The following is a 27,599-nucleotide window of genomic DNA, read 5'->3' on the forward strand; positions in this document are numbered from 1 at the left end:
AATCTGCTGCACAAGACTTTTTAAAAGTGTTGAAGAGCAAAGATATCAGCTTGAGGACTTAAGTGCTCCTGACCCAAGCCATGGTATTTTCAATAACCTCATATGCAGTCAGAGTGCTCCTTGGAGGCTACGATGACCAAACTTTGTCTCTCGTACTTTGGACATATTGTCAGGAGGGACCAGTTGCTGGAGAAGGATATCGTGTTTGGTAAGGTGGAGGTTCAGAGAAAAAGAAGAAAACCTCCAATGAGATGGATTGGCCAAGTGGCAGTGGCAATGGATTCAAGTGTGGCAACAATAGTGAGGTTGGCCCAGGATTGGGCAGTGTTTCATTCTGCTGTACATAAGGTCGCTATGAGTCGATACCGACTCAATGGCACCTAACAACAACAACAACAACAACAACAACTAGGTGCAAAGTATTAATGCCTTTGAGTCAATTCTGACTCATACTTACCTTATATAGGACTTCAAAGGAGCAGTTGGTGGGTTTGAATAACCGTAAGACTGCTAACTGCAAGATTAGCCGTTCAAACCCATCAGCCACTCCTCAGAAACCCTATACAGAGTCGACAGGTGTTGAAACTGATTCAACGGCATTGAACAGTAGCAACCTGTTACAAAAAGATGGCAAAAGAGTAGCATATTTTATTTCTAAACTGGATTTTAAAATAAAAATAATAACTTAATACGCTGGATGGCAAAGTTGGTTTGAACCACAAGGTTGGCTGTTCAAGCTCACTTACCAACAATGTAACATTGGAGTTCTGGTGTGACGCTGTAGGACAAGCGCTAGACTTCTAACAGCAAGATCAACACCTCAAACCCACCAGTCACTCCTCGGAAACCCTATACATGGTTGCTATGAGTCCAAACTGACTCAATGGCATCTAACAACAACAACAATGTAAAATTACAAATATTAAGCCAATTACCACAGCCAGTTAGTGTTAGGTTTGAGGGGTTTCCCACTCTGTAAAGCAAAATAAAGAAAATGTGAAATGTGTTCTGGTTAGCAATAGCAAAGCATTTTCTTCTTAGTATTCGTTGAAGCTCATTCAAATGGAACAATCAATAACTATTTGTTGAATTGAAAAACGCTTGCCTCTTCTCCCCCCAGACACACAATCCTTGATTTTCATGAAGCTGTTGTTTTCTCTTTTCTCTCTAACCTGTATTTCTCAGGCTTCGCTTTCCTCTAATTCAGAATTCTTCTCTTTGTGCTTCAATCATCTCATTCACAGATGCACTTGGAGTTGTTTCCTACAATGACATTTTAAAATTTGACTTCAGCATTTCTAATTCATCTTTAAATGTTTCTTCCCTGATATGCATCTTGCACTTCAATCTCAGCTACTGAAAACTAAACTCATCTTTCCTTCTGAAAAGTAGCATCACCTTTCCATGCTCCTATTTTTGTTGATGTAGCTTGTTGTTGTTGTTGTTAGGTGCCATAGAGTCGGTACCAACTCATAGTGACCCTCTGCATAACAAAATGAAACACTGACTGGTTGTTAATGAGCTTTCCTCCAATCCTGATGCCATGTATTTCTTCATATAATCCAGTTTCTCTGCTTATTTGCTCAGCATACAGATTGTATAAATTTGGTGACAGAATACAACCCTGGCACACACCTTTCTTAATTTTCAACCATTTGGTGTTCCCTCGTTCTGTTTGAACACAACTGCCTTTTGGTCTATGTACAGGTTCCACGAGTACAATTAAGTGTTCCGGAATACTCATACTTCATAATGTTGTCCATAGCTTGTCATGAACCACACAATTGAAAACATTTGTGTAGTTAGTAAAGCACAAGTAAATATCTTTCTGGTATTCTCTGCTTTCACCCAAGATCCATCTGACATCAGTAGTAATATCCCTCATTCCAAGTCCTCTTTTTAAACTGGCTTGAGCCTCTGGAAGTTCTCTGTCAATGCATGCTTGCAGCTGTTTCTGTATTACCTTGAGAAAAACTTTACTTGCCTGGAATATCAGTGATATTGTCTAATGATATCTGCATCCTGTTGGGTCATCTCTCTTTGGAATGGACACAAATACAAGTCTCTTCTAGTCAGTTTGCCATGTAGTTGTCTTCCAAATTTCTTGGCATAGATAGATGAGTGAGTGCCTCGAGTGCCGCTTCACTTTGCTGCACTTTCAACTCTGTATTCCTTGCATCTTCTTTTGATGCTTTCTTCAGCATTCACTATTTTGCCCATGGAATCCTTCAGTTGAGGTTTGAATTTTTTCTTCAGTCCCTCAGTTTGAGAAATGCTGAGTGTGGTCTTCCCTTTTGCTTTTCTAACTCCAGGTCTTTAGAAATTTTGTTAGAGTATTTTACTTTGTCTTCTCCAGCTGACCTCTGCAATTTTCTATTTAGCTCTTGTACCTCCTCACTTCTTTCATTTGCTTTAATATCTCTATGCTGGTGAGCAAGTTTCAGAGTCTCTTCTGACATCCATTTTGATCTTTTCCTTCTCTCTTGGCTTCTCAATGATTTTTTTTTGTTTTTTCATTGTGAACTGAGTGATAGTTTACTTGCGAGAACATTGACTTCACAACATGGTTTCATTGCAATGATTACAATCTCCTCTGTGCATCATCATTCAACAGTATTTGCTTCTATTCCCTCTGTTTCTTTGGAGTTTTTTTTTTTTGGGGGGGGGGTGGAGTATACACAAAAACACTCAGAAATATATAATCATTTAAACAACCAAAGGGCACATTCTGCAAGCCTGCCTCCTGGTTGCCAGCACTCAGTCCCTCTCTTTCTGTGAGTCTAGAGTCCTCAGCTGCTCCCTCTCTCCATGTGCTCATCTCTGCTTCCATCTCTGGTGTCACAGGTTCTCTGGATAGGGTCCCGCGTTCCACTTGTGCTCTTCTCCCTTGATGGTCTTAGGGTCCTCCGTTTCTGGACTATAAGATTAACTACTCCCCCATTTTTGTTAGTCAATGACCTTTTGCTTTCTTCCTGTATGATGTTGTCTATGTCATTCCACAACACTTCTTGTCTTCGGTTTTCAGTGTCTAATGCATCAAATCGGTTCTTCAGATGATCTCTAAATTCCAGTGGGATATATTCAAGGTCATATTTTGGATCTTGTAGTCTTGTTTTAATTTTCTTCAGCCTCAACCTGAATTTGCATGTGAGCAATTGATGGTCTGTTCCACAGTCTGCCCCTGGCCTTGTTTTGGCTGATGATATGGAGCTCTTACACATTCTCTTTCCACAGATGTAGTCAATTTTACTTCTGTGCATTCCATCTGGTGAGATCCATGTGTTTAGTCATCTTTTGTGTTGTTTAAAAAAGGTATTTGTGATGAATATTTCATTGGTCTTGCAAAACTCTATCATGGGATCTCCAGCATCATTTCTGTCACCAAGGCCATATTTTCCAATGACTGCTCCTTCCTCTTTGTTTCCAACCTTTGCATTCAAATCACCAGTAATAATCAATTCATCTTGATTGCATGTTTGATCATTTTCAGGCTGAAAAAACTGGTAGAATTCTTCAGTTACATCCTCTCTGGCTTTAGTGGTTGGTGCGTGAATTTGAATAAAAGTGGTATTAACAGGTCTTCCCTGTAGGTGCATGGATATTATCCTGTCACAGACAGTGTAATACCTCGTGACCGATCTGAATATGTTCTTTTTGATGATGAATGCGACATCATTCCTCTTCAATTTGTCATTCCTGGCATAGTAAATCCTATGGTTGTCAGATTCAAAATGGCCAAAGCAGTTCATTTCGCTCACTAATGCCTAGGATATCAATGTTTATACATTCCATTTCATTCTTGACAGTTTCCAATTTTCCTAGATTCATACTTTGTACATTCCATGTTCTGATTATTAATGGATGTTTATAGCTGTTTCTCTTCATTTTGAGTTGTAAATGTAGCTAGACATCACATATAGTTGTTATTGCATATTGTACTCGGAATAAAAGCACCACATAAGAGAGGATTGGGAATGGACTAGTCTCAACGCTATTCACAGGCGGTGCACTCAGGGAAAAGGGGGACTTTTAGTAATTCCTTCGCCCAGAGAGGATGCCTTCATCTAAAACACAAAAAGAGGTGGATGTGCTATTGAAGGCCCTGAGTATCATCACCATAGTCTCCCAGCTGCCTAGACCAGCATCTCAGATTCTTGATTTATTCCTTCCTCTTTTAAATCAGGCACCAACGAGTCAACTCAAGGCAATCTCACGTGTGTCAGAGTAGAACTGTCCTTGGTACGGTTTTCAGTGGCAGATTTTGGAAGAGGAGATCGCCAGACCTTTCTTCCAAGATGCCTCTGAGTGGACTCAGACCTGCAACCTTCTAGTTAGTAACTGAGGGCACTTACCTTTTGTACCACCCAAGGACTCCTTTTCCCCTTTTATCATTGGTGGTAAGTGCCATGAAGTCAGTTCCAAATCACAGCAACCCTGTACAGAGTTTCCAAGGAGTGGCTGGTGGGTTTGAACTGCTAATCTTGAGGTTAGCAGGCCAGTGGTTATCCCCCACATATAATACATTGCATTCACCCCTGTCTTTCATCCACACAGTCTGGAGTCTAATGCAACCCAATGCCTTTTTCCTGAACAGTTTTAACAACCTGTTCATTGAACTCCACCTGTGACCTTTCTCTGCTCCTGTCTTTCCTTTACCCTGCTGCCAGATTAGCCTTTCTTAAAGCACAATTTTGATCTTGTCATTCTGTCACTCAAAAACTTCACCAGTCTCCATTGCCTGGTTATTAAGGACAAACTCCTTAGCTTGTCTTGCTTCAGCAAGCATGGTCTGAAATATTTGCACAATATCTTGCATGCTGCAAGCGCTCAGCAATGATTACATTTTAAGATATTCCATAATATGTGACCAACCTCTATTTCCCACCTTGGTCGCACTGGTCCTGTGTGTGCTCTCTGTCACTCTGGACTGCTTGCTACTTACAGAAGCAGCCTGTGGCTCTCCCATCTTCCTAACCTTGGTTTGGTGACTTATCCACCTGGGGCATTGTTATCCACCCTGACTTCCACAAGGTTCATTCCTGCTTTTCCTCTCTAGACACTATTCTTGTTTTTCTCTAAACCAAGACTGACATATGGATTGTAACTTTCTTATCACACATTTTTTTTTTCTCTGTAATGTCACTCTTGACTTGCTCTGGTAGCGTAGTGGTTACGAATCAGGTTGCGAACCACAAGGTCAGCAGTTCGAAACTACCAGCTGTTCCGCAGGAGAAAGATGAGGCTTTCTGCTCTCGTAAAGATTTACAGCCTCGGAAACCCTGTACAGGGTCACTATGAGTCAGAACCGACTCCACGGCACACAACAACAACAACAATGTCACTCTTGACTTGTTCTTCTCACTAGATTTGAAGCTTCTTGAGACTAGCAAGAATTTCAAGTATGGTTTTACCTCCTCTTGTGTCTCTAACTCAATGAGGAATATGTAGGTATTGAATAAATGTTTGTTGAATTGAAAACCATCAGCAGTTTTACACATGCTCAAACAACAGATTAGCTATTTGATACTTTTGTGGAAAGGTAACATTCCATAAGAAGGAAAAATAAAACTGTTTTTCTAGGGTACTTTTGTTTTTACATGGCTTTCTGACAACAACTAGACCACAATAAGAACCAATTTTGCTGTCAGTGGGGTTAATATGTAAAACATGATTAAAATACTTGATTCTACTTGTTTTAATTGTAGAGAGATGCGGAATCCCACGAGCATGAGATAATCCTTTCTCCTGATTTTCTTTCAATTGACCAAATCACTGATTTGCTAGCAGTGGACCCAAACGGAGTTCAAAAGTAAGCACTTCAATATTACAACCCAATACATAGAAGTATTAGTTGTGCGTCTTCAAATAATTGTGTTATCATTCACTTGAAGAATTTCTCAAATTATTTGTTACTGTTTTATTCACTGATATATATCCTGACTCTAGATCACAAGCATTCTCAAAGAAATGTGTGTGTGTGTGTGTGTGTGTGTGTGTCCTTCTTCATAGGAGAAATACATTTTCAAAAGAATTTATTTATATTAACTGAGAGTAGAGATTTCTTGTTAAAAGTAGCCTCTAGTATACACCATTTTCATTTTTCCCTCATTCATAAAACTGATTATTGACCCTCTGCTTCATCATTCATAGGATAAGCAAGTTGTTTTTCCTCTAATATTAATAGTTTGTACTTCTAAGTATTTTATAAATTCACGAATATTAGTCATCCACTCAGCTGTGCTAAGAACTCTGAATTCATAGGCAGTCTTGGTGTGGCACTGTAGGTTAAGCACTGGACCACAAGGTCAGTTTAAACCGCAAAATCAATGGTTCAGACTCATCAGCCACTCTTTGGACACCCTATACAGAGTTGCTATGAGTGGGAACTGACTCGACTGGGCACTTAATCACAGCAATAATTCTTACCTAGGAGCCCTGGTCCCACCGTGGTTAAGTACTCTGATGCTGACAAAAGGCAGGCCGCTTAAATACTTTAGCTCTCCTGGGGAGAAAGAAGTGACAGTCTGGTTTCATAAAGGTCACGCCCTTGGAAACTCTATAGGGAGTTCTGTTCTGCCCTGCAGGGTCACTCGCCCTCTATTTACATGTTGTTAAGTGCTCTCAAGTTGGTTCCGACCAATAGCAACCTGTATAGCGTTTCCAAGGAGCCGCTGGTGAGCTTGAACTGCCAACCTTAAGGTTCCAACCAACCTTGAGGTCCAGCACAGTGCATATCCCACTCAAAACCATTTATTTCTGCAGTAGACCATTTATTCAGAACTCTACTCAGATATAATCAGCCACACAATTTCGTAAAAGGTATTCCAGTGATCATCCATTTCAGATTTTCTGCACTCTGGTAATGAAAGCCTTAATGTGAAGTCCATAATGTGAGGAGAGTGGGGATGATGCTGTGTGCTGGCCGTACTGTCCAGTTGTAAGGTCCCTGCAGGCCAGTCCCCAGTACACAGACAGGGTGTTGTGAATGATAACGGACACATAGAAAATGACTCTGTCAGTGGTTGTCATTTGAGAATCTTACCAATATTAGGAAACAGAGGCAATTTGCTCCTGAGAAGGAGCTATGACAGACGGGCGGGAACTCTGAGGAGGTGAGGCATATCAGGAGTAAGTAAATGACATCAGCCGGCTTTTCCATGCCTGCAAATCCTGCTAGAAAACCCGATTCTCTGCATTTGGTCAGAAACTGCTTAATGTCAACAGCTCTGCAAGTGGTGCTCCAGACATTTAAAAAATTCACATCTTTTAAAAAATGATTTCATAATGATTTTACCAGTTTTGTAGAAATCAATGTGCATTGGGAATTCTAATTTGTTGTGTGGGAATTGATGAGGAAAATGTATTTCTTGTACTAATACCACCGATTATGCCTTTATATAGTTTCCCCTCTCCCCCATCTTCAGGTAACCTCAAATGTGTGGTCATTACAGTGCAAAATGGTAGCTGCCTAATGCTACCAGGCAAAAGAACATAATGCTAAATGAAAAAAAAATCATACGGTTTTCAGGTTTTTTAAAATAAATTAATTATATTAAGTAAATGGTATTACAAACAAATGCTCTTTAAACTTCCTTATTTATTACCACATTTTAAGTTATATTATGTATCATACCTGTGGAACAATATTTTTTTTCCTTTGTTAAGTCTATAAATTCTAGAAATACGTATTTAAAATTTTTTCAGGTGTGAATGATACATACATAGGATGATACTGATATTAGCACGAGAGAAATGACCAGATTCACAATAGGCTGACTATCTCATTATTATAGAAGTAACTTGAAATAATCTCAAGTTTTAGGACATTTATTTGGGGAAAAAAATGACACCAGTTTTATGTCAGGTGCCGTTTCTTTGCAAAGGAATCTTTAAAAAAAAAAAAAAAAAAACTTAATGTGATTATTGTATTAGTAATCCTGAAATATTTGCAATCACTCACTTTCATTTTACACTAGCTTTATATATGAGGATTATATACCTTTCAAATGACAGAAATATAATTTAGGCATCCTGTCACCAAGTGACAGAAGTATGCCAAAATCATGCTGTCTACAAAGCTAGAGACCTATTTAAATAAATTATAAGAAATCAGCACATTTCCCCGCCACTTAAAATTAAAAATTGCTCTCCATGAAAGCAACCAATGGAATAAATCACTCAAGTATCAGTAAAATCTATTTCTGGAGTACGCTTTAAGCAATGTGAAATTTCTAGATGCATTTCTCACGGTCCACTAGCTGATATCAATCATTCATGTTTTAATGTAACCCTGACTTTATTTACAGATCTACCTCAAATCCTTTTCTTAAAACAGGTATATAAACACAGAAATAACACTGAGAGATCTTTTTATAACCTTTCCGTATCTGGGCCTCCATGAGCTGTTCAGTTCTTGCCTGAAGGCTTATTTCTGCTTGTCATCATACTCGAGAAAAAAAATTCACCCCAATTTCAAAATCGTCTAAGAATAATGTAGTATTCATACGGAAATTCTTGGTGAGACAAAGTAGTTACAACATCTATCACTATAGAAAAACGTCCAAAGCACTTTCTCTTGCCTATTGTTTCTCACTCTCCAGTTGTGACCATCTTTACCCTCCCCTGCCCTATCTCCTCCTCCGCAGAGAAAAGGTGTCTACAGAATTGCCAACAATATGTATGGACACGTGGCATTCAAACTGTAGTGGCATATTTCTCCAATTTCCTCCCTGATTAATATCTTTTGGAATGGAGTAACCGTGCAAACAATAGAAATGATAAACAATCTTTCTTGTAGTTCAGATTGAAAGAGAAGATTCTAATAATGTTAGGTACTGTGGTGAAAAGAGAGTGGAGAGCGAAGGTTTGGAAGGTCAAAGAGTTTTCGCGAAAATAGTTTCAGGCAAGTAGTTGCCTTCCTTCAAGTAATAGTAAATGTTAAAAAAAAAAAAAAAAAAAAGATAAATAGCAAGGAATACTTGGGAATATTCTATTAAAAAGGCATAGCTTGCAGAAAGCATATGAAGAGTATACTTAATGACAAATGACTGGAAATGGAAGAAATGTTTAATAAAAGCTGATCATTTAAAGAGAGTATTAACACTGGGCAACAAGGGATTACAGAAGAGCTGATGAAATATCAAAATAAGAACCTTTTATAACTAAGGCAAGAAAATAAGAGTAAAAGAATAAAACCAAAATAAAGCTTACAGTCCTGAGAAGTCATTAGTATGGAAGACAAACTTAAGATGTACACAAAGTGCACCAATTAGAACATGGTAAATATGCATTCATGGCCTCTGCTAGAGCCGTCAGTTTGTACTTGATTATGAATCTGACGTTGACAGTTCGAACACACTCAGCAGCAGCATGGGGGAAGGTCTGGCAATCTGGTGTAATGAGGATTACAGCCAAGAAAGGCCAACGAAACAGGTCTTTTCTGTAATATGTGCTGTCACAGTGAGGTGAAATCAACTGAAAGGCAAAAGATTAGAATATGCACCCAATGTAGTGAATATCAGAAAACATCATTTATGCCACATAAATTCTTTATTTTAAATCTTAATAGACGAAAACCTCATACATTACCTTATCTTCAAAAAAGTTATTCATCTAAAGAGGGGTACAGTCAAGCAGGCATCAGATATTTCCTTAGCAACATTTGACAGTGAGAACCACTGAAGTCACAAAGAATCAAAAGTTAGTGAATCCGACAAATGTGATCCCACAATAAAATACTAATGCAGGCTATTGTTCCACTTCAATGGCAGTAAGGCTTGTAATATATGTGACAACTCAGAAAACTGAGTGTATGGTCTTATTGAAAAATCTACTCATAACATAGCTGAAAAGAAATCAATTCATTGGTGAACTTAAACTACCAATGAGAAACTATGGTATGAAGCCTGGCTCTAAGCATGGGACTTATTTGAAATTAAAATAAAGCCTACATGATAAAAGTAGACTAGAACCATTATCCCAGAACATGTCAACAAAAATAGGAGTATAAATGAGAAAATAATGTCCTGGAGAAGCGCTGTGGGTTAATGCAAAGTCAGTTGAACCACAAGGTTGGCAGTTCAATCTTACCAGCCGCTCCTAGGAAACCCTATATAGGGTCTCTGTGGGTTGGAACCAACTCAATGACACTTAACAGTAACAACAATATCCTTCTCTCACCATAAATAAAATCGAATGGCAAATTTAAAATGATCTTCTTTATTTCTTTTTGTTGTGAATTGAGTGAATGAAGGTTTATACAAAGTAGATCACCAGTTTTACATTCAATAAAGCATACAATTTGTTTCATGTTGATTTCAGTCCCCTCTATGTAATATCACTTATCCTAATTTCTCCATGTGTTTCTTATGTCTATTCCTCCTTTTTCTCCACCTTTCCATATTTTTCCATAGGTAAATACTCTCCTTTTGATCTCCCAATGGTTGACCACTCTATGGTGTATGTATCACTAATTATTGTCGTCCACCATGAACCTGTCTGTTGCTTGCCTGAAAACGGATCCGCAGAGTTGAGTTCAGTCCTAGAGTTGAGGGGTGATGAAGGGCATAGTCTCAGGGTTCCACCAGTCACTATCTGACCAGTAAGCCTACTCTGTTTTATGATTTTGAATTTTGTTCAGGACCATAATATTCCCTCACGGTGTTTGATGTCAAAGAATTTTTCTTAACTTTGCCCCCTGTATGCTGTGCCACTTTGATGAATATATTTATAGTAAAGGTAAATTTGTTGTTGTTGTTAAGTGCCATCGAGTCGGTTCCGACCCATAGCGACCCTGTACAGGGTTTCCGAGGGTATAAACATCCTCTGTCAACACACACACACACACACATATGTATATATATATATATATATATACTCCCACTCTCCCTCCCACACTCATTCTGTTTGAGTGTCTATCCATACAACTGTTGTTGTTGTTAAGTACTGTCAAGTTGCTTCCGACTCATAGCGAAGCTGGGGGGTTTGAACCACTGACCTTGTTGTTTGAACCTGTAAATTATTAATAAAGGACTGTGTGATGGTATTTGCCTCTGTTGCTTTTAACCCTTGCTGTGATAATAATGTCTTCCCCTGGCTTTATCATTCTTCTGCCAACCTCCCTTTTGTGTATTGCCTTTCCCATCACCCAAGTTAACATGTGTATATCCTCTCGCCAGTGAATTATTTCCCCTTCCCACCCACCCCTACTAACCAACAGAGAATGTTTCTTTTAATGTGAAAACCTTGTCTTGACTTTACACAATAATGGTCTCGTACAATATTTGTCCTCTTTTGACTGACTAATTTCACTCAGCATAATGTCCTCTAGGTTCATCCATATTATGAAGTGTTTCACAAATTCATCCTTATTCTTCATTGCTGTGTAGCATTCCATTGTGTGTATGTACCAAAATGTGTGTATCCATTCTTCCATTGATTGGCATTTAGGTTGACTCCATCTTTTTACTCTTATGAATAGTGCTACAATGAACATGAGTGTGCACACATCTACCCATGGCATGGCTCTTATTTCCCTAGGATATATACCAAGTAGAGGGATTGCTGGGTTATATGGTTTTTCTAGTTCCAGCTTTTTGTGGATGTGCCATACTGTTTTCACAGTCAGTGTTTTGAGGGTTCCAGCTTCCCCACACCCTCACCAGCATTCTGTTGTTTTCTGGTGTTTGTTTTGAAGCTTTGTTATTAATGTTGAGGTGAGAGGCTGTCTCATTGTTGTTTTGATTTGGATTTCTCTAATGGCCAGTTGTCAGGAGTATTTCTTCATATGCTTGTTGGCTGCTTGACTGTATTTTTTGTTTAAGTGTCTGTTCATGTCCTCTGCCCATTTTTAAATTGGATTATTCATCTTTTTCATGTTGAAGTGTTGGAGTTTTCTATAAATTGTATATATTATCCCATGTCTGATATGTCTTTGCCAATTTTTTTCTCCCCTGTGTGTGGGATCTCTTTTTATTCTTTTCGTGAAATCTTTTTATACACATAAACATCTAATTTTAGGAGGTCCTAGTCATCTATTTCGTCTTCTGCTGTTTGTGTGTTTTCACTTATGTTTGACAGTGTGTTTAGGCCGTGTACCAAAGCCCTTAAGTTTGTTTCTATTTTTTCATTGATGATCTTTATAGTTCTAGGTTTTACATTTAGGTCTGGGACCCATCTTGAGTTTGTTTTTGTATATGAAGTGAGATATGGGTCTTATTTCATTCTTCTGCAAATTAATATCCCATTTTACCAGCACCATTTGTTAAAGAAACTATTTTTCTTCATTTAATGGGTTTGGGCCGTTTGTTAAAGATAAGCAGACCATATGTGGATGGATTTACTTCTGGAGTTTCTATTCTGTTCCATTGATAGATGTGTCTTTCACTGTACAAGTACCAGTCTGTTTCAAATAATGAGACTGTGTAATAGGTTTTAGTATTTTATTAAACATTTAAAAAATGTTATTAAAATATGAATTGAGTAAAGGTTTGCAGAGATCATCAACTTTACATTAAACAAATCATATGCTTGGTTTCATTTAAATAATTGCAATCCTTTCCATGTATCATCAGTTGACAGTATTTACTTCTGTCCCCTTTTACTCTTGCACTCCTGGTTTTGAGATCAGGAAGTGAGAAGCCTCCTAGTGTGTTCTTCGTCTTTAGTAATTCATTACTTATCCAGGGTCTCTTTTCCTTTCCATATGAAGTTAGTGACTAGTTCCAATAATTTTCTAATAGAGTCTTTAGAATTTCCTATCTGTAGGATCATATCATCGACAAATAGAATTTTACATCTTCTCTGCCAGTTTGCCTTTAATTTCCCTCTCTTGCTTCATAGTCTGGCTAAGACTTCCAGCACAATATTGACTAGGAGTGGCATCCTTGTCTGGTTCCCATTCACAAGAGGAATGTTTTCAGTCTCCCTCCATTCAAAGTAATGTTAGCCATTTGTTTTACATATATGGCCTTAATTATATTGAGGAATTTCTCTTCCATTCCTATTTTGTTGAGTGTTTTTTATCAGGAATGGTGCTGAATTTTGTCAAATACCTTTTTGTTTCAATTTATATGAGCATGTGACTCTTTTCCTTTGTTTTATTTATGAGGTGGATTATTTATACTTGGTATAAATCCCACTTGATCATAATGTGTTCTTTTTGAAATGTCATTGGATTTATTGAATAGGTGTTTGGTGAGAATTTTTGCATCTATGTTCATCGGGATATTGGTCTATAATTTTCTCTTTTTGTAATGCCTTTGCCTAGTTTTGGTTTCAGGATTACTTTTGCTTAGTAAAGTGAATTTGAGGGTTTTCCATCCTTTTCCATGTTCTGGAAATACTTGAGTAAAATTGATGCCATCTTTTCTGTAAATGTTGTGTAGAATTCACTAGGAAAACCATCTGGGCCCAGACTGTTTTTTGTTGGGAGATTTTTTTTAAATGATCTGATCAATTTCTTCTTTTGTGATAGTTCTGTGGAAGTTTTAAACTTTTAGTCTCTTGGTTTAAGTAGATAGTGTATTTCTAGAAATGTGTCCACATCTTTTAGATTCTCAAAGTAGATTCTTTATTTTTTTGTTGTTAAGTTCTGTAAAGTTGGTTACGACTCATAGCGATCCAGTATAGGGTTTCCTAGAAACACCTGGTGAGTTTGAACCACCAACCTTGTGGTTCAACCTGACCTTATGGTCCAGTGTTTTATCCCACAGCATCACACCAGGACTCCAGATATTTCATAGTATTCTATTATCCTTTTAATTTCTGTTGGTTCTATTGTGACATAACCCATTTCATTCTGTTTCTTATTATTTGAATCTTCTGTTTCTTTTATTTTCCAGTGGTTTATCAATTTTATTAATTCTTTCAAAGAAACAACTTCTTGTATTGTTGATTCTTTCTATTCTTTTACTGTTTTCTTTTTCATTTATTTCTGCTTTAGTCTTTATTATTAATAAATGACTTTTAAAAAATTGTATCACAAACATAAAGGATTAATATCTCTAAATTTACACACAGAAAAACAGCAAATGACAGCATAACACCACTGCCATCGGGTCAATTCAGACCCATAGTGGCCCTAAATAGTGTTTCCAAGACTATAAACTCGGTGGGAGCAGACAGCCTCATCTCTTTCTTGCACAGTGTCTGTGGGTTTGAACTGTCAACCTTGCAGTTAAGCAGTTCAACACCTAACCCCCAGTGCCACCAGAACTCCTTCAAAAATATACAAAAGTCAAACAACAACAAATACATAAACAACAACAACAAAATCAGTAGGAAAGGTCATTTAAATGGAATCAACTTACAAGCAAAGAAATACACAAGATGGCATTTTTCCTACCAAATTAATGCAAAATAAAACTAGTGACAAAACCCAAACTAGATTGGGATCTGGATAACAGGCTTATTTTGTGGTGTTGTTGGAAGCCTGACTCACCACTGCCTTTCTGTAGGGAAGTTTAGCAGTGCATGTCACCGTGTCAAATATAACCCTGCACCCTCCTTTGAGGAATTTATTGCAAAAAGACCATTCCAAATAAGCAACTGGACTCACAGTTACCTCAAATGATGTCCTGTGAGTGTACTCCCCCCTGTCTTTCTGTTTTGCACTTGAATATTATTTTGGACAGATAACTTTTGATACACTGATGGCTAATTTTAGATTAGGCATCCCTGGGTGGCTCCAACTATTAAGTGAGGGGCTACTAACCAAAAAATTGTTGGTTTGAATCCACTCAGAAGCCCCTCCGAAGGTTTAGCAATCTCCTTCAAAAGGTCACATAGCCATCGAAACCCTACGGAGTACAGTTCTGGCCCCAAACACCGGGGGTTTGTGGCCACTGTGAGTTGCAATCAACTCAACAGCAACTGATTTGAGTTTGCTTTGAGTTTTCTGTTTTTTTTTTTTTTAATTTTTACATTATGGGCATTACAGAATTCTCATTCAAGAAAAATATTTACGTTTTCAGAACTTTCAGAAAAGTAACTGTTCAGTTTTTAATTGAATATCTAACTTTTCCTTTTTATTACAGAAAACTGGAAGAGTTTTTGAATTTCAAAAATCTTCAAACTTGTTTAAAGGAAGCTATTCTATTAGATTATTATGTATCTGGATTTTTGTGGGCTAAAGGAATGGACTTCTCTGTTACTCAATATTCAAAATTTATGACTTTGCTAAATATGTTACTTCATAATCTAAAAAGTAAGTACTGATTTTATTTTTTAATGACATCTAGTCCACTAAGTTCTTAAACATGAATTTCTAATCTTAGTAAAATTATATTTTCTTAGATATAGCAAAGATACCATTCATATAATTAGCTAGTTGTAAAACCTCAAATAATAGTCAACAAGAATAAAGTCCTCTTAAATAATTAATTTGTCAAAGATTATTTCATTTAAGATACTACCAGTGCCTCCAATCCCCATCTCTCACCCAAAAAGGACCTTTAAGTATTAGAGATTTCTTCATTTATTCCCTTGATTTCAACTCTTTTCATCTCATCTTGTGTGTAATCTGGGGTACCTTAGAATGACTGTTGAGAGAAGTTTTGGTCAATATCAAAAAAGAAAATTTAGACACCAAGAAGAAAAAGACCTAGAATATAAGAGAAAAATACCAAAGAAACAGGTGGATCTGAAACAAATGAAAAACCCCAACCTTCATGGTAAGAAAAATACTAAATCAAAAAACACAAAAATGTCATTCATCACATATGAGACTGTCAAAAGTTTTAAAGTTTTGTAGCATCCTCAGTTGTTAAAGCAATAAGAAAGTTACATATCCTCATTGATTGCTAATAGAAGTACAAATTGGAGTGAAAAAAAAAATTGATGTGTTTTGTGTGGAAAAGGAGCCCTAGTGGCGCTGTGGGATAAGCATTGTGCTGCGAACCACAAGGTCAGCAGTTCAATCTCACCAGCTGCTCTGCAGGAGAATGATGATGATGTCTAATCCGTAAAGATTTACAGTCTTGGAAACTCTAAGGTACAGATTTCTACTCTGTCTAACAGAGTTCTTATGACTCCAATCTACGTTATGTCAGTTTCTGTGGAAATTGTCAAATGAGAATCTAACTTAATTTGTAAACTTTCACCCAAAGTTATTAAATTATTAAAATTAAATAAAAACAGAGTCTGTGAAGTGTAGGTTGACAGATATTTATCAAATTTACAAATGTGCAGTTGTGCTGACCCAGCAGTTCCATTTCTGGGACTTTTATCTACAAGTATACTTACATGTAACCTGACATATATGCAAACTGAGTTGCAGCAATGTTTCTAAGTGAAAAAACTTAGAAACATCAGATAGAGACATCTTTATGAACTCATATTTATCATAACATCAATTCATATGGATACATAGAGAAATAATTATAGATATATGTATTAGATGTCTAGGGTGGTGCTGCAGGATAATGCTCTGGACCACAAAGTCGGTTTGAGCTGCAAGGTCAGCAATTCAAATCCACAAGCCGCTCCTCAGAAACCCGGTACAGGGTTGCTATCATTCAGAACCAACTCGACAGCACTTAACAACAATTACAGCTTGTATACTTAGAGGAGCTTGGTGGCTCTGTAGGATAAGCACTTGTCTGTGGACCAACCACAAGTTTGGCAGTTTAAGCTCACCAGCATTTCCACGTCTTCCTGTTTCTACAAAGATTTACAGCCTCAGAAAACGTAGACAGGGTCGCTATGAGTCCATACGTGTGCTGCATATGTAGACATTGTTGAGTTGATTATGTTTTGTTGTGTATATTCTCAACAACCAAACAATAAATAAACTTTTTAAAAAGACAAAAATATTTACATGACATGGGCAGTTCTAAATGTTGGCAACCTCGGAGCTAAGTATTCACAAACTAGAAAGAGAATAAAGGAAAGTAAAGATTTTCATGAATCTTGAATACCAAATTTGAGAAGATACTTCCATTTAAAATTTGTCCATAACTTATAATTGTTCCAAAGTCATTCATTTTAAGTGGCACTTTAAATTGTTATTATGAGTTCAAAAATTTTTTTTAAAAAACTTGAGCTGGATCCAACCAGCTACTCATAAACCATGAGAAAGTGAAAATGCATATGTAGAAAGTTACCAGAGAAAAAGCAAGAGATCTAGATTTTCCATCCTGACAGGGGGAAAAAATCCCTTAAATCTTTAAAACTTAAGGATATAGTCATCATCAGGAAAGAATGCCATTTTTTTGTCAAGAGTGCCAAGGAAGGAGGTAAAGTAAGTTTATACTTCTGCTAAATGGTAATCGAATCCTGAGAACCACCTAGTCAGCATTCCTGTCTGGCAACAGCTTCATAGAAAAATTACTAAAGAACACAGTGTGGGCTGTTAACCCTAGGCTAGTCCACCATTAATAATGCAGTTTTAGCGAAGTAAATGCATTTTATACTTGACTTGGTTGACTTGGTTTCTGGTCCTTAACTTAAACTTGTGACTATAAAACAATCTGCAGATAACCCACTTAGAATGAAACTGGATCAAACGAAACGATTATGGAGACTAGGCTTTGTAGAGTTATCTTTGTTGTTGGTGGTAAGTACCATCAAGTCAGTTCTAACTCATAGTGACCCTGTACAGGGTTTCCAAGGAGCAGCTGGTGGGTTTGAACCTCTGACCTTGCAGTTCAAATTTACCCTATGGCCCAGTGCTTTATCCTACAGTGCCACAACAAGCCTCCAGGGTTATCTTAGCAATATGTATTTTGAAGTCTAGTTTTCCTTGGCCCTGACCTCAGATAAGCTGTAGGGTATTCAAGTGGATATTTGGTGTCGACATCAGTGCATGGGTTTAGATTGCCTTGAGTATAAGTTGCTATAGAATACTTTTAGTGGATTCTATGAGGCTGAAAATAAACTACTGAAAGTACTCTAGGATATTTCCATAATTCTGAGTCATCACTCATCTGTCCATTTGACAAATTGATGGTTTGTGTGTTGTGTGATGGTGAAAGCTATGCCACTGGTATATACTGAATACCAGCAGGATCATCCATGGTGGACAGGATTCAGCTGTGCTTCCAAATTAAGACAAACTAGGAAGAAGGAGAGACAGCACACTTCTGTAAGGTTAGCCACTGAAAATATTATGAATAGCTCTAGAACATAGTCTGAAGATGAGCCTCTTAAGTCAGAAGGCGTTAAAAAATATGACTGGAGCGGGGGAGCTGCCTTCTGAAAGTAGAATTGATCTTAATGATGTGAATGAAGCAATGCTTTGGCAACCTTCATTTGCTGATGGAGCACCACTCAAAATGAGAAGAGACAGTTGCAAACATTCATTAATAATTGGAATGTTGAATATCTGAAGTGTGAATCTACAAAAAATGACTAGTCATCAAAACTGAAATGGAACACACAAAAATTGGTATCCTAGGCATTAGAGAGCTGAAATGAATTAATATTGGCCATTTTGAAGGAATAAAATCATATGATTTACTATGCAAGCAATGACAAAGTCAAGAGACTCGGTGTCACTTTCATTGCCAAAAAGAAAATTTCAAGATTTCTCTTACAGTACAGTGCTGTCTGTGATAGGAGAATATCTGTACACATACAAGGAAGACTAACGAGTATAACTATTATTCAAATTTGTGCACCAACCACTAAAGCCAATGATAAAGCAATTGAAGAATTTTACTAACATCTTCAGTCAGCAATTGATTGAACATGCCATCAAGATGCATTGATATGTATTGGTGATTAGAATGTGAAAGTTGGAAACAAAGAGGGAGGATCTGGTAGCTGGAAAATATGGCCTTGATTTTAGAAACAGTGCTGGAGATCACATGATACAGTTTTGTAAGATCAATGACTCATTCATGGAAAATACCTTTTTCAACAACACAAATGGTGACTACACACGTGGACCTCCCCAGATGGAACACACAGAATCAAAGAGACTATGTCTGTGGGAAGAGGTGATGGAGAAGCTCAATATCATCAGCCAAAACAAGGCCAGGGGTAGACTGTGCAACAGACTTATCAGTTACTCCCATGCAAGTTCCAGCTAAAGCTGAAGAAAAAACAAGATCAAGAGAACCAAAATATGACCATGAGGATATCCCACCTGGATTTAGAGACCATTTCAAGAACAGATTTGATACTTTAGATGCTGATGACTGAAGACCAAAGGAGTTGTGAGATGACATCAAGATCATTATCCATAATTGTTATGACTAATTACAACTGGCAATTGTAGACGTTTTGTAGCAAAAATGGGGGAGTTTTTTATCTTACAGTGGGATAAAATGGGAGAGTAGTATATCTTACAGTCCTGAAACAGAGGACCCTAGGACCATCAAGGGAAGAATCGAGGCATTTGAATTATGATGTTGGAGAAGAATAGTAAAAGAACCATAGGCTACCAGAAGAATAAGCAAATCTGTTGAAAGAAGTATGGCTAGAATGCACCTTATAGGCTAGGATATAGCAAGACTTTGTCTCTCATACTTTGAACATGTTATGAGGAGGGACCAGTCCCTGGAAAAGGACATTATGTTTGGTAAAGTGGAGGGTCAGTGTTAAAAAGGAAGAGCCCCCAACAAGATGGATTGACACAGTGGGAGCAGCAATGGGCTCCTCAGTTGTGAGGATGGTGCCGGCCCCAGCAGTGTTTTCTTGTATTCTGCATAGGGTCGCTATGAGTCAGAAATGACTCAAAGGAACGTAGCATCAACAGTAGTCACACACAGTCTTAGGAACTAGCTCTGTTATTCTCCCTTAAAAAAGAAAAAAAAAAAATCAATGAAATTCTAGAAAGGTAATTAACTCCTTAAAGTCATCCCCTTCAGTGAAAGCCCATCCTTCTATTATACTAAGTAAGTATGCCTCGTGTTGGGCTGAATCATTAATTTTTTTAATAAAACGATCCTAGTAGTTAGCTATAGCAACAAGAAACATTTTTCACAAACCCAGCTTGCATGTATATAGAGCACTATACACGGGTAATGTCCTAGCATGCTGGTGTTTTCAGTTTACTGTGAGATTCACACGTACTTCTTACAGGATCATCACAGCTTCACGGTAATTTTGAAAATGGGTATTATTCTCATTTTAAAGGAAAATGAGACTCAGACCATGAAGCTGGTAAATGGCAGTTCTGAGACGCCAGTCTAAGTCTCCCAGTTAATTTTAAATCTCTTTTCCTCTTTGTTGTCGTTGTGTGCTGTCAGATTGGTTCCAACTCATAGGAACTCTGTGTCAGGTTTCTGATGCTGTAGATCTTCATGGGAGCTGAAAGCCTCGCCTTTCTTATATTGCCCCAAGTTTTCAAAGATAAATTTCATTTCTAACAGCCCTTATTATTTTAATTACTTAGCCTCATATTTTAGTCATATCACTAAATGTGATTTTTTAAAGAGACAATATCTAATTTAGATACACGATAACTTTCCTTGTTTGTAAAGCTATTATGCATAAAAAGGCTTTATTGTTACATGTCAACGAGGCCTTTCTGACTCCTAGCAACCCTGTAGAGGCTTTCTGAGGCTCATCTGTGGTTCTCAGTCCAGTGCTCATTCTGCATTGCCACAGCAGAAGTCCAGAAAACATTAGACCTAGAAAAACATTTTAAAAGTAAGTCCTATTCCAACACAAGATAATAAACATGTAAATGTATTTTTGTATTTAATGAGAATAGTTTCATGTAGAATTATAATTAATTATGCAAGAAATCTTTATATGGCGGCTCTAATTAATACCACTTTATTAAAACAATAATTAAGATTTGTACTCACGAGGAACCTGTCCAGTTGTTCAAGCAGAATAAGAGAACACTGAATGGTTCAAAATTAGGAAAGATGCACGCCAGGGTTGTAATCTTTCACCATACTTATTCAGTCTGTATTCTGAGCAAGTAATCTGAAAAGATGATTATGTAACGAAAGAAGAATGTGTATTCAGGATAGGAGGAAGAATCATTAACAACCTGCAATATGCTGATGATACAACCTTGCTTGTTGAAAGCAAAGAGGAGTTAACATATTTACTGATGATGATCAAAGACCATAGCCTTTGGTATGGGTTACATTTCATTGTAAAGAAAATAAAATCCTCACAACTGGATCAATAAATAACATAAAGAGGAATGGAGAAAAGATTGAAGTTGTCAAAGACTTCATTTTGCTTAGATCAACCATCAAAACTCATGGAAGCAGCAGTCAAGAAATCAAACGACATTATTTCATTAGGCAAATTTGCTGCACAAGACCTCTTTAAAGTGTTGAAGAGCAAAGATGTCAGTTTGAGGACTAAGGTGCACCTGACCCAAACCATGGCATTTTTAACAACCCCATATGCATGTGAAAGTTTGCCAGTGGCTAAGGAAGACTAGAAGAATTGATGCATTTGAGTTATGGTGTTGGAGGAGAATATTAAAAGTGCCATGGACTGCTAAAAGAACAAACTAATCTGTTGGAGGAAGTACAGCTAAAATGCTCCCTGAAGGCCAGGATAACCAGACTTTATCTCTAATACTTTGGACATATTGTCAGGAGGGACCAGTCACTGGAGACGGATATCATGTTTAGAAAAATGGAGGGTTGGAGGAAAAAGAGGAAGAGCCCCAACAAGATAGATTGGCGCAGTGGCAGCAGCAATCGGCTCAGGCAGAGCAGTAATTGCGAGGTTGATACAGGATCAAGCAGTGTTTTGTTCTCCTGTGCATAGAGTTACTAAGAGTCAGTATTGACTTTATGGTACCTAACAATAACAACAGTAACTTACATCCCTGACAGAAGAGTTGCTGTTAGCTCCCAGTTGAAGGGCTCCAGGAACCAGAACACTTCTGCTTTCCTCAGAAGATAACCCACTCCATTAGCAACAAGTGGAACTTTTCCTGACTGTTTCATAGAGAGACAGAGGTTTGTTTGAGACTGGGTGGCTGAAACACACATGGAGAACACCATGGCATCTTGGTACAGATCACACTAGGTGCCACTATCAGAGGGGATGATGCCAAATTGCCTATGAAAATTTTGTGCAGAGTTTCAACAGAAATATATTCGTTTTTATAAAATGTTTCAAGAACCATTTTTCACAAATCCGACTTACATGAATCAATGTACCTACAAAGCTAAAACTCTATGCTAATTTACTTCTTGAACCATCAAATAAGCACTAGACTGCGAACCACGTGGTCTGCAATTCAAGCCCACAAGCCAATCATCAAGAGAAAGAAGAGCCTTTCTGCTCCTGCTAAGATTCACAGACTTGGAAACCCTATCCAGGGTTGCACTTCACAGCAACAACAGCGCACTCTAGTAAGGGGCACTGGTGGTGCTGTGGGGTAGGCATTGACAACTAACTGCAAGGTCAGCAGTTCAACTCACCAGCCACACTTTGGGAGAACAGCGAGGCTGTCTGCTACAGTAAGATTTAAAGTCTCAGAAGTCCTTTATAGTGGTGCTTTCCCGGTATCAGCATCTCCTCATGACAGTGCTTTGGTTGGGGAATGTGTTCTAGTAGAGTTGTCGTTTTCACCCAGTCACTGATGGTTCTCATCGCACCATTTTATCTGCATCTGCTGCAAGCATGTGCTGTTGTTTTTGTTCCTGCCAGTGTCTTTAGAGTCACTGATTTTGTCCCCTCTCCTGGTGTTTAAGCTACATATTATGGTAATTAGTATTTTTGAACATTTATCAATAACTTTTTTTTGAGTATGAAGTAATAATTAAGAGAAAAGGAGAATTTTTTTTAAAAGACCAGTTCAGTTATTAATAATGTTATAATGTAATTCAATACAGAACGGTTTACAAAAAAAAATTTTTGTTCAAATTCTTATAATCTAAGATGTATTTGTTGTTGTTATTACATGCTGTCAAGTTGATTCAGACTCACAGCGACCCTGTGTAGGGTTTCTGAGGAGCAACTGTTGAGCTTGAACCGCTGACCTTGCAGTTCCAATTGACCTTGCAGTCCTGTGCATTAACCCTTAGTGCCTCCCCCGCCGGACTCCATATTTAAGAAGTATTACATTTAAAAAATTTAATACTTTCAAACAATCTGTGCTGCACAAGACCTTTTTAAAGTGTTGAAGAGCAAAGATGGCAGCTTGAGGACTAAAGTGCACCAGACCCAAGCCATGGTATTTTCAATAACCTCCTATGCATGCGAAAGCTGGACAGTGAATAAGGAAGACCGTAGAAGAATTGATGCCTTTGAATTATGGTTTTGGAGGAGAATATTGAAAGTGCCATGGGCTGCCAAAAGAACCAATAGAGCCGTTTTGGAAGAAGTGCAGCCACAGTGCTCCTTGGAGACCAAGATGGCCAAACTTCGTCTCTCATACTTTGGACATATTGTCAGGAGGGACCAGTCATTGGAGAAGGATATCATGTTTGGTAAGGTGGAGGGTCAGAGAAAAAGAAGAAGACACCTAACGAGATGGATTGGCCAAGTGGCAGCATCAGTAGACTCAAGCGTGACAACAATAGTGAGGTCGGCCCAGGATCAGGCAGTGTTTCCTTCTGCTGTGCATAAGGTTGCTGTGAGTCAGTACCGACTTGATGGCACCTAACAACAACAATAGTAGTTTGTAATTGTTAGTTTGTCAACTGTTATTGTTTTACACACAAGTTAAGTATTAACTATGTCATGTAGAAACAACAGTTGTTTTACCATTTTGCCTTACAAATACTAAAGTAAAGGTGTCTTAAGTTATTTTGCTCTGAAAATGCCTATCAAAATCCTGTTTCTCATTTCCCTGGGTTCAATTTCAGCTCTACACATGTCCTTAGAAGACAGTATAAAATGGCTGGGAGAAGTTATGGCTGAAATCGGACCAGCCCATTTAGGCAAAAATGACAAATGGAATATCTTTGATGTAACACAAGCCAATGCTGTCATCGATTACTTACAAATCAGGTATGGATTTTTCTCAGTAGCATTTGTTTCATTTCATATGCTTTTTAAAAATAAAATTGTTTTATTTTGACAAATTCAGATGTTTGCAGAATTTATACTGTAGTTGATCCAATCAACGAGCAGATGATACTGACATATTCCATCTAATAAATATAACTCAGGGCACTGAACATTTTGACGTACTTTACATTCTTACAAGGCAAGGAAAATGCTGCTTGGAACAGACTCTACCCCTTGATTACAATACTGTTGTAACTGCAATAGTGAGGTTGTATTGTAATACATGCAAGCAAGGTTGTGTCGTCTGCATATTTTTGTTGTCATGAGGAGCCGTCCAATTAGTTATGACTCCGAATGAACCCATGAACAACGGAATGAAATACTGACTAGTACTGTGTCCTTCTCACAATCATCACCCACTGTTGCAACAACTATGTCAGTCCATCTTATTGAGGGTTTTCTTAGTTTTCATTGATCCTCTACTTTAACAAGCATGATGTTCTTCTCCAGGGACTGCTCCTCCTGATAACACGTGCAAAGTATGTGACACTACGTCTAACCATTCTCACTTCTAAGGAGCATTCTGGCTGAAGTGGTTCCAAGTCTCATTTGTTTGTTATTCTGGCAGTTGATAGTATATTCTATATTCTTTGGCCACATCAAAATTCAAATTCATCAGTTCTTTTGCTTTTTAAGAAAATTATTGCCCTTTTTTTTTTTACATGTGTATGCGGAGATTGAAAACACAATGGTTTTGTTTAAGTGCATCCCAGTTCTCAAAGTGAGATCTTTGCCTTTGAACACTATAAAGAGGTTTTTTGCAGCACATTTGTCCAATGCAGTAGGTCATTTTATTTCTTAACTTCTGCTTCCATGCTGTTGAGTGTGGATGGATTCAAGTAAAATAAAATTCTTGCCACCTTTAGTCTTTCCTCCACTTATAATGATGCTATTTATTGGTCCAGCTATGGGGATTTTTGTTTTCTTTATGCTGATGTGTAATCCATGCTGAAGACTGTAGTCGTTGATTTTCATCAGTAAGTGCTTCAAGTCATCTCTGCTTTCTGAAACCAAAGTTGTGTCATCAGCATATTGCGGGGTGTTAATGAATCTCCTTCCAATCCTGATGCCACGCACTTCTTCACATAGTACACTTTTTCAGATTATTTGTTCAGCATACAGATTGACTAAGTATGGTGAAAAGACACAACTTTGTTGTACACCTAACCTGACTTTAAGCCACATTGATGGTGAATGGAGGGTAAAAAAAATTTAATACAGTGATTCTTCATTGTTGAGCAAAAAAAATCTGTCTTTTTATATATTCTGTTACAAGATCGGATTACAATTGTGCATCTCACTAAGGGAGCATTTTTAGAGCTTGCAAATATTTAAACTAGAACAGGTAAAATATTTCTCTTACTAACTGAAAACGTCTATGAAATAATATCTTTGTTCATCTTATTCTATGTATTTCCCACTTGTAAATTTTTTAAAATTCACAATAAAAGTGTGCTGAATGACATCTTAGACATGCACACTTGTGATATGCTTGGCAAGTATCCTGGTTGTAGTCTGGAAGGTTGTTAAACATTAATATGTTTAATATGATAAAGTTTATACATTTGTTTCGGGCATGAATTAATAATAGCATATGATGTAATGTGTTTTTTAATATATAATGGCATTTGATATAATATGATTTCTTAATACGCCTCCTAATGTGTCTCTCTCACTAAAAGCCACATCATTCTTCAAATCAATTAGAGAGAGAAGGCAAGATATCTGGAGGGAAGGGAAGAGGGCGGAAGTGTAGAATTGAAGGAGAACTCAGTCCTCAATGTCTTTCTGCCCGTCAGGGTTTGAGGTTCACTGGGCAAGGAGAGTTCTGCTCCGCACTTGTCTAGCACTTTTCTTTCTCTTCTCTCTCTTTTTGAACCTGCCAGGTTTCTCTTGCAAAACACATTTTTACAGCTGAGCCCCAAGCCCTGGAGCTTTTTAATGGGCACGGGACTGATAGCTAACCGTGGTAGCACAAACCGCGCAGGCACGACAATGACACCTTGTAGACGGTGAAGGATGGTGTCTCTTCTCCCTTTCATCTCTCTCTCTCTGGGAAAATGTCCTTTCAGAAGATGTCAGTGTTTGTCACCTTTAAATCCTAACCAGGGCAACTTTACATAAGAAATGTACAGTGTACCCAAAACAAGTCCAGTATTCAAAAAGCAAGTCATGTTTCAGAGATTTGGCAAATAAAGTTAAGTCAGAACTATATTTTATGCTGTTAGAGTCTCATATGATGATCGCTAAGAAATGATCTGCTTTAAAAATCCCTGTTAAATAAAATTAAGATTATCAGTTAGTAGAATAGCTGCAATTGATACTAAAGTTGATATACTTGCTTAGAATCCTTCATCATCCCATAAATGTAAGCTTAATGACACCACTAAATCATACAATAATTTTCATTTTGATGATTACAAGAGTTTTATAAATAGAAAGCTAATTCATTTATCAAAAGCATAGGCATGCTTTAATTTAAGCTGATATTAAATTCACCCAAACCATGAAAACCCTAGTCAATTTAGGAAGTTCAGTTTAGAAAACATCACTCATACTACATGAAACGTTAAGGAAGGACAATGAAGTAGAAATTTCATGTGACATTCTTAATAGACTCTAAATTATTTATCTGATCCTGTTTAAGTCGTTTGAAAATAACCATTGCTAAACTTCTGCACCATTAGCTTCACTCCCCATTATTCTAATTACTAACATATCAACTTGCGTACAGTGTATATGTAAGTTTATGATGTATGTAAATATAAACACCATTGTAGCTTTTCAAATACAAAGCATCACTTGGACGTATATCTAGTCTGGTTGCATGCCTATCATTATTTATTCTACCTGTTTTCTGGGAATCAAGCAAAGGTAATATGTACAGACATTGTTGTCACCTGTCGTGGAGTCAAATCCGAAGCATATCAACTTTCTATAGCGTTTCCGAGGAACGGCTGGTGAGTTTCACCTGCTGACCTTGTGGTTCACACAGATTTTGCAGGCCAGTGCGTATCCTACGATACCACACCAGGGCAAGCGTATGCCCAATATAAAAAAAACCATCCCGGCAGGGCCTGCACTTCCTGGCACAGAGCCAGATGATTTCACTTGTTTTTATTCTGAGTATTCTTTCTTCCATTTAGGGCTAAGTTGAAGTTTGACCTAGTCTAGGAGCTTTTATAGAGAGTTTTTTGTTTTTATAAATTATAGAGGCAGTCCAAAGGGGCCTTGGTAAGGCAAGGGAGGTGTCTTGGCTAGACCCTCAGATGAGTGCCTCCTGAGATGTTTCCCTCATTTCACCCAATCCTCACCTTTGCCGGCAAATCTGCATCGTTGACCACTGCATGTAAATCATGCGTTTAATTTTCATTGTAGGAAGCGAATTTCCTTATTGGCGTGGGATCATCTCATGCCTATAGGCAACAAGGAGACTAAGAATGAAAGATTATGGAATTGTAAAATGGAAGATGTATGAATTAAGTTCTTAGTGTGACGTAAGATTGAGAAAAGAAAGTCTTAAACTACTTCACTGAAAAGAAGTCAAGCTATTTCCAAAATGCAATCTTTAATGTTTCTTTTTTTATCCAAAATCAGTTATTGCCAATGTAACGCTTTTGAATTTAAAGATTTCTCTAGGTAACCAATATAAGGGA

General features: G+C 37.6%; 1 protein-coding gene across 1 annotated transcript in view; it reads left to right on the top strand.

Annotated features, from left to right (window-relative positions):
• Positions 1-809: 809 nt before the first annotated feature.
• The window catches only part of LOC102815031 (chromosome unknown open reading frame, human C10orf107), a gene marked incomplete at its 5' end in the record, with an annotated part of 143,146 nt that continues 116,356 nt past the window's right edge, over positions 810-27,599 (top strand). Inside the window, 4 exons of the mRNA XM_006835802.1 lie at positions 810-832; positions 5,708-5,809; positions 15,036-15,205; positions 23,739-23,883. Of these exons, the coding sequence (XP_006835865.1) occupies positions 810-832; positions 5,708-5,809; positions 15,036-15,205; positions 23,739-23,883 (440 nt within the window). The remainder of the gene's footprint in view (positions 833-5,707; positions 5,810-15,035; positions 15,206-23,738; positions 23,884-27,599) is intronic.

This window comes from Chrysochloris asiatica, unplaced genomic scaffold (assembly GCF_000296735.1).
Source record: "Chrysochloris asiatica unplaced genomic scaffold, ChrAsi1.0 scaffold00020, whole genome shotgun sequence".
Classification (NCBI taxonomy): domain Eukaryota; kingdom Metazoa; phylum Chordata; class Mammalia; order Afrosoricida; family Chrysochloridae; genus Chrysochloris; species Chrysochloris asiatica.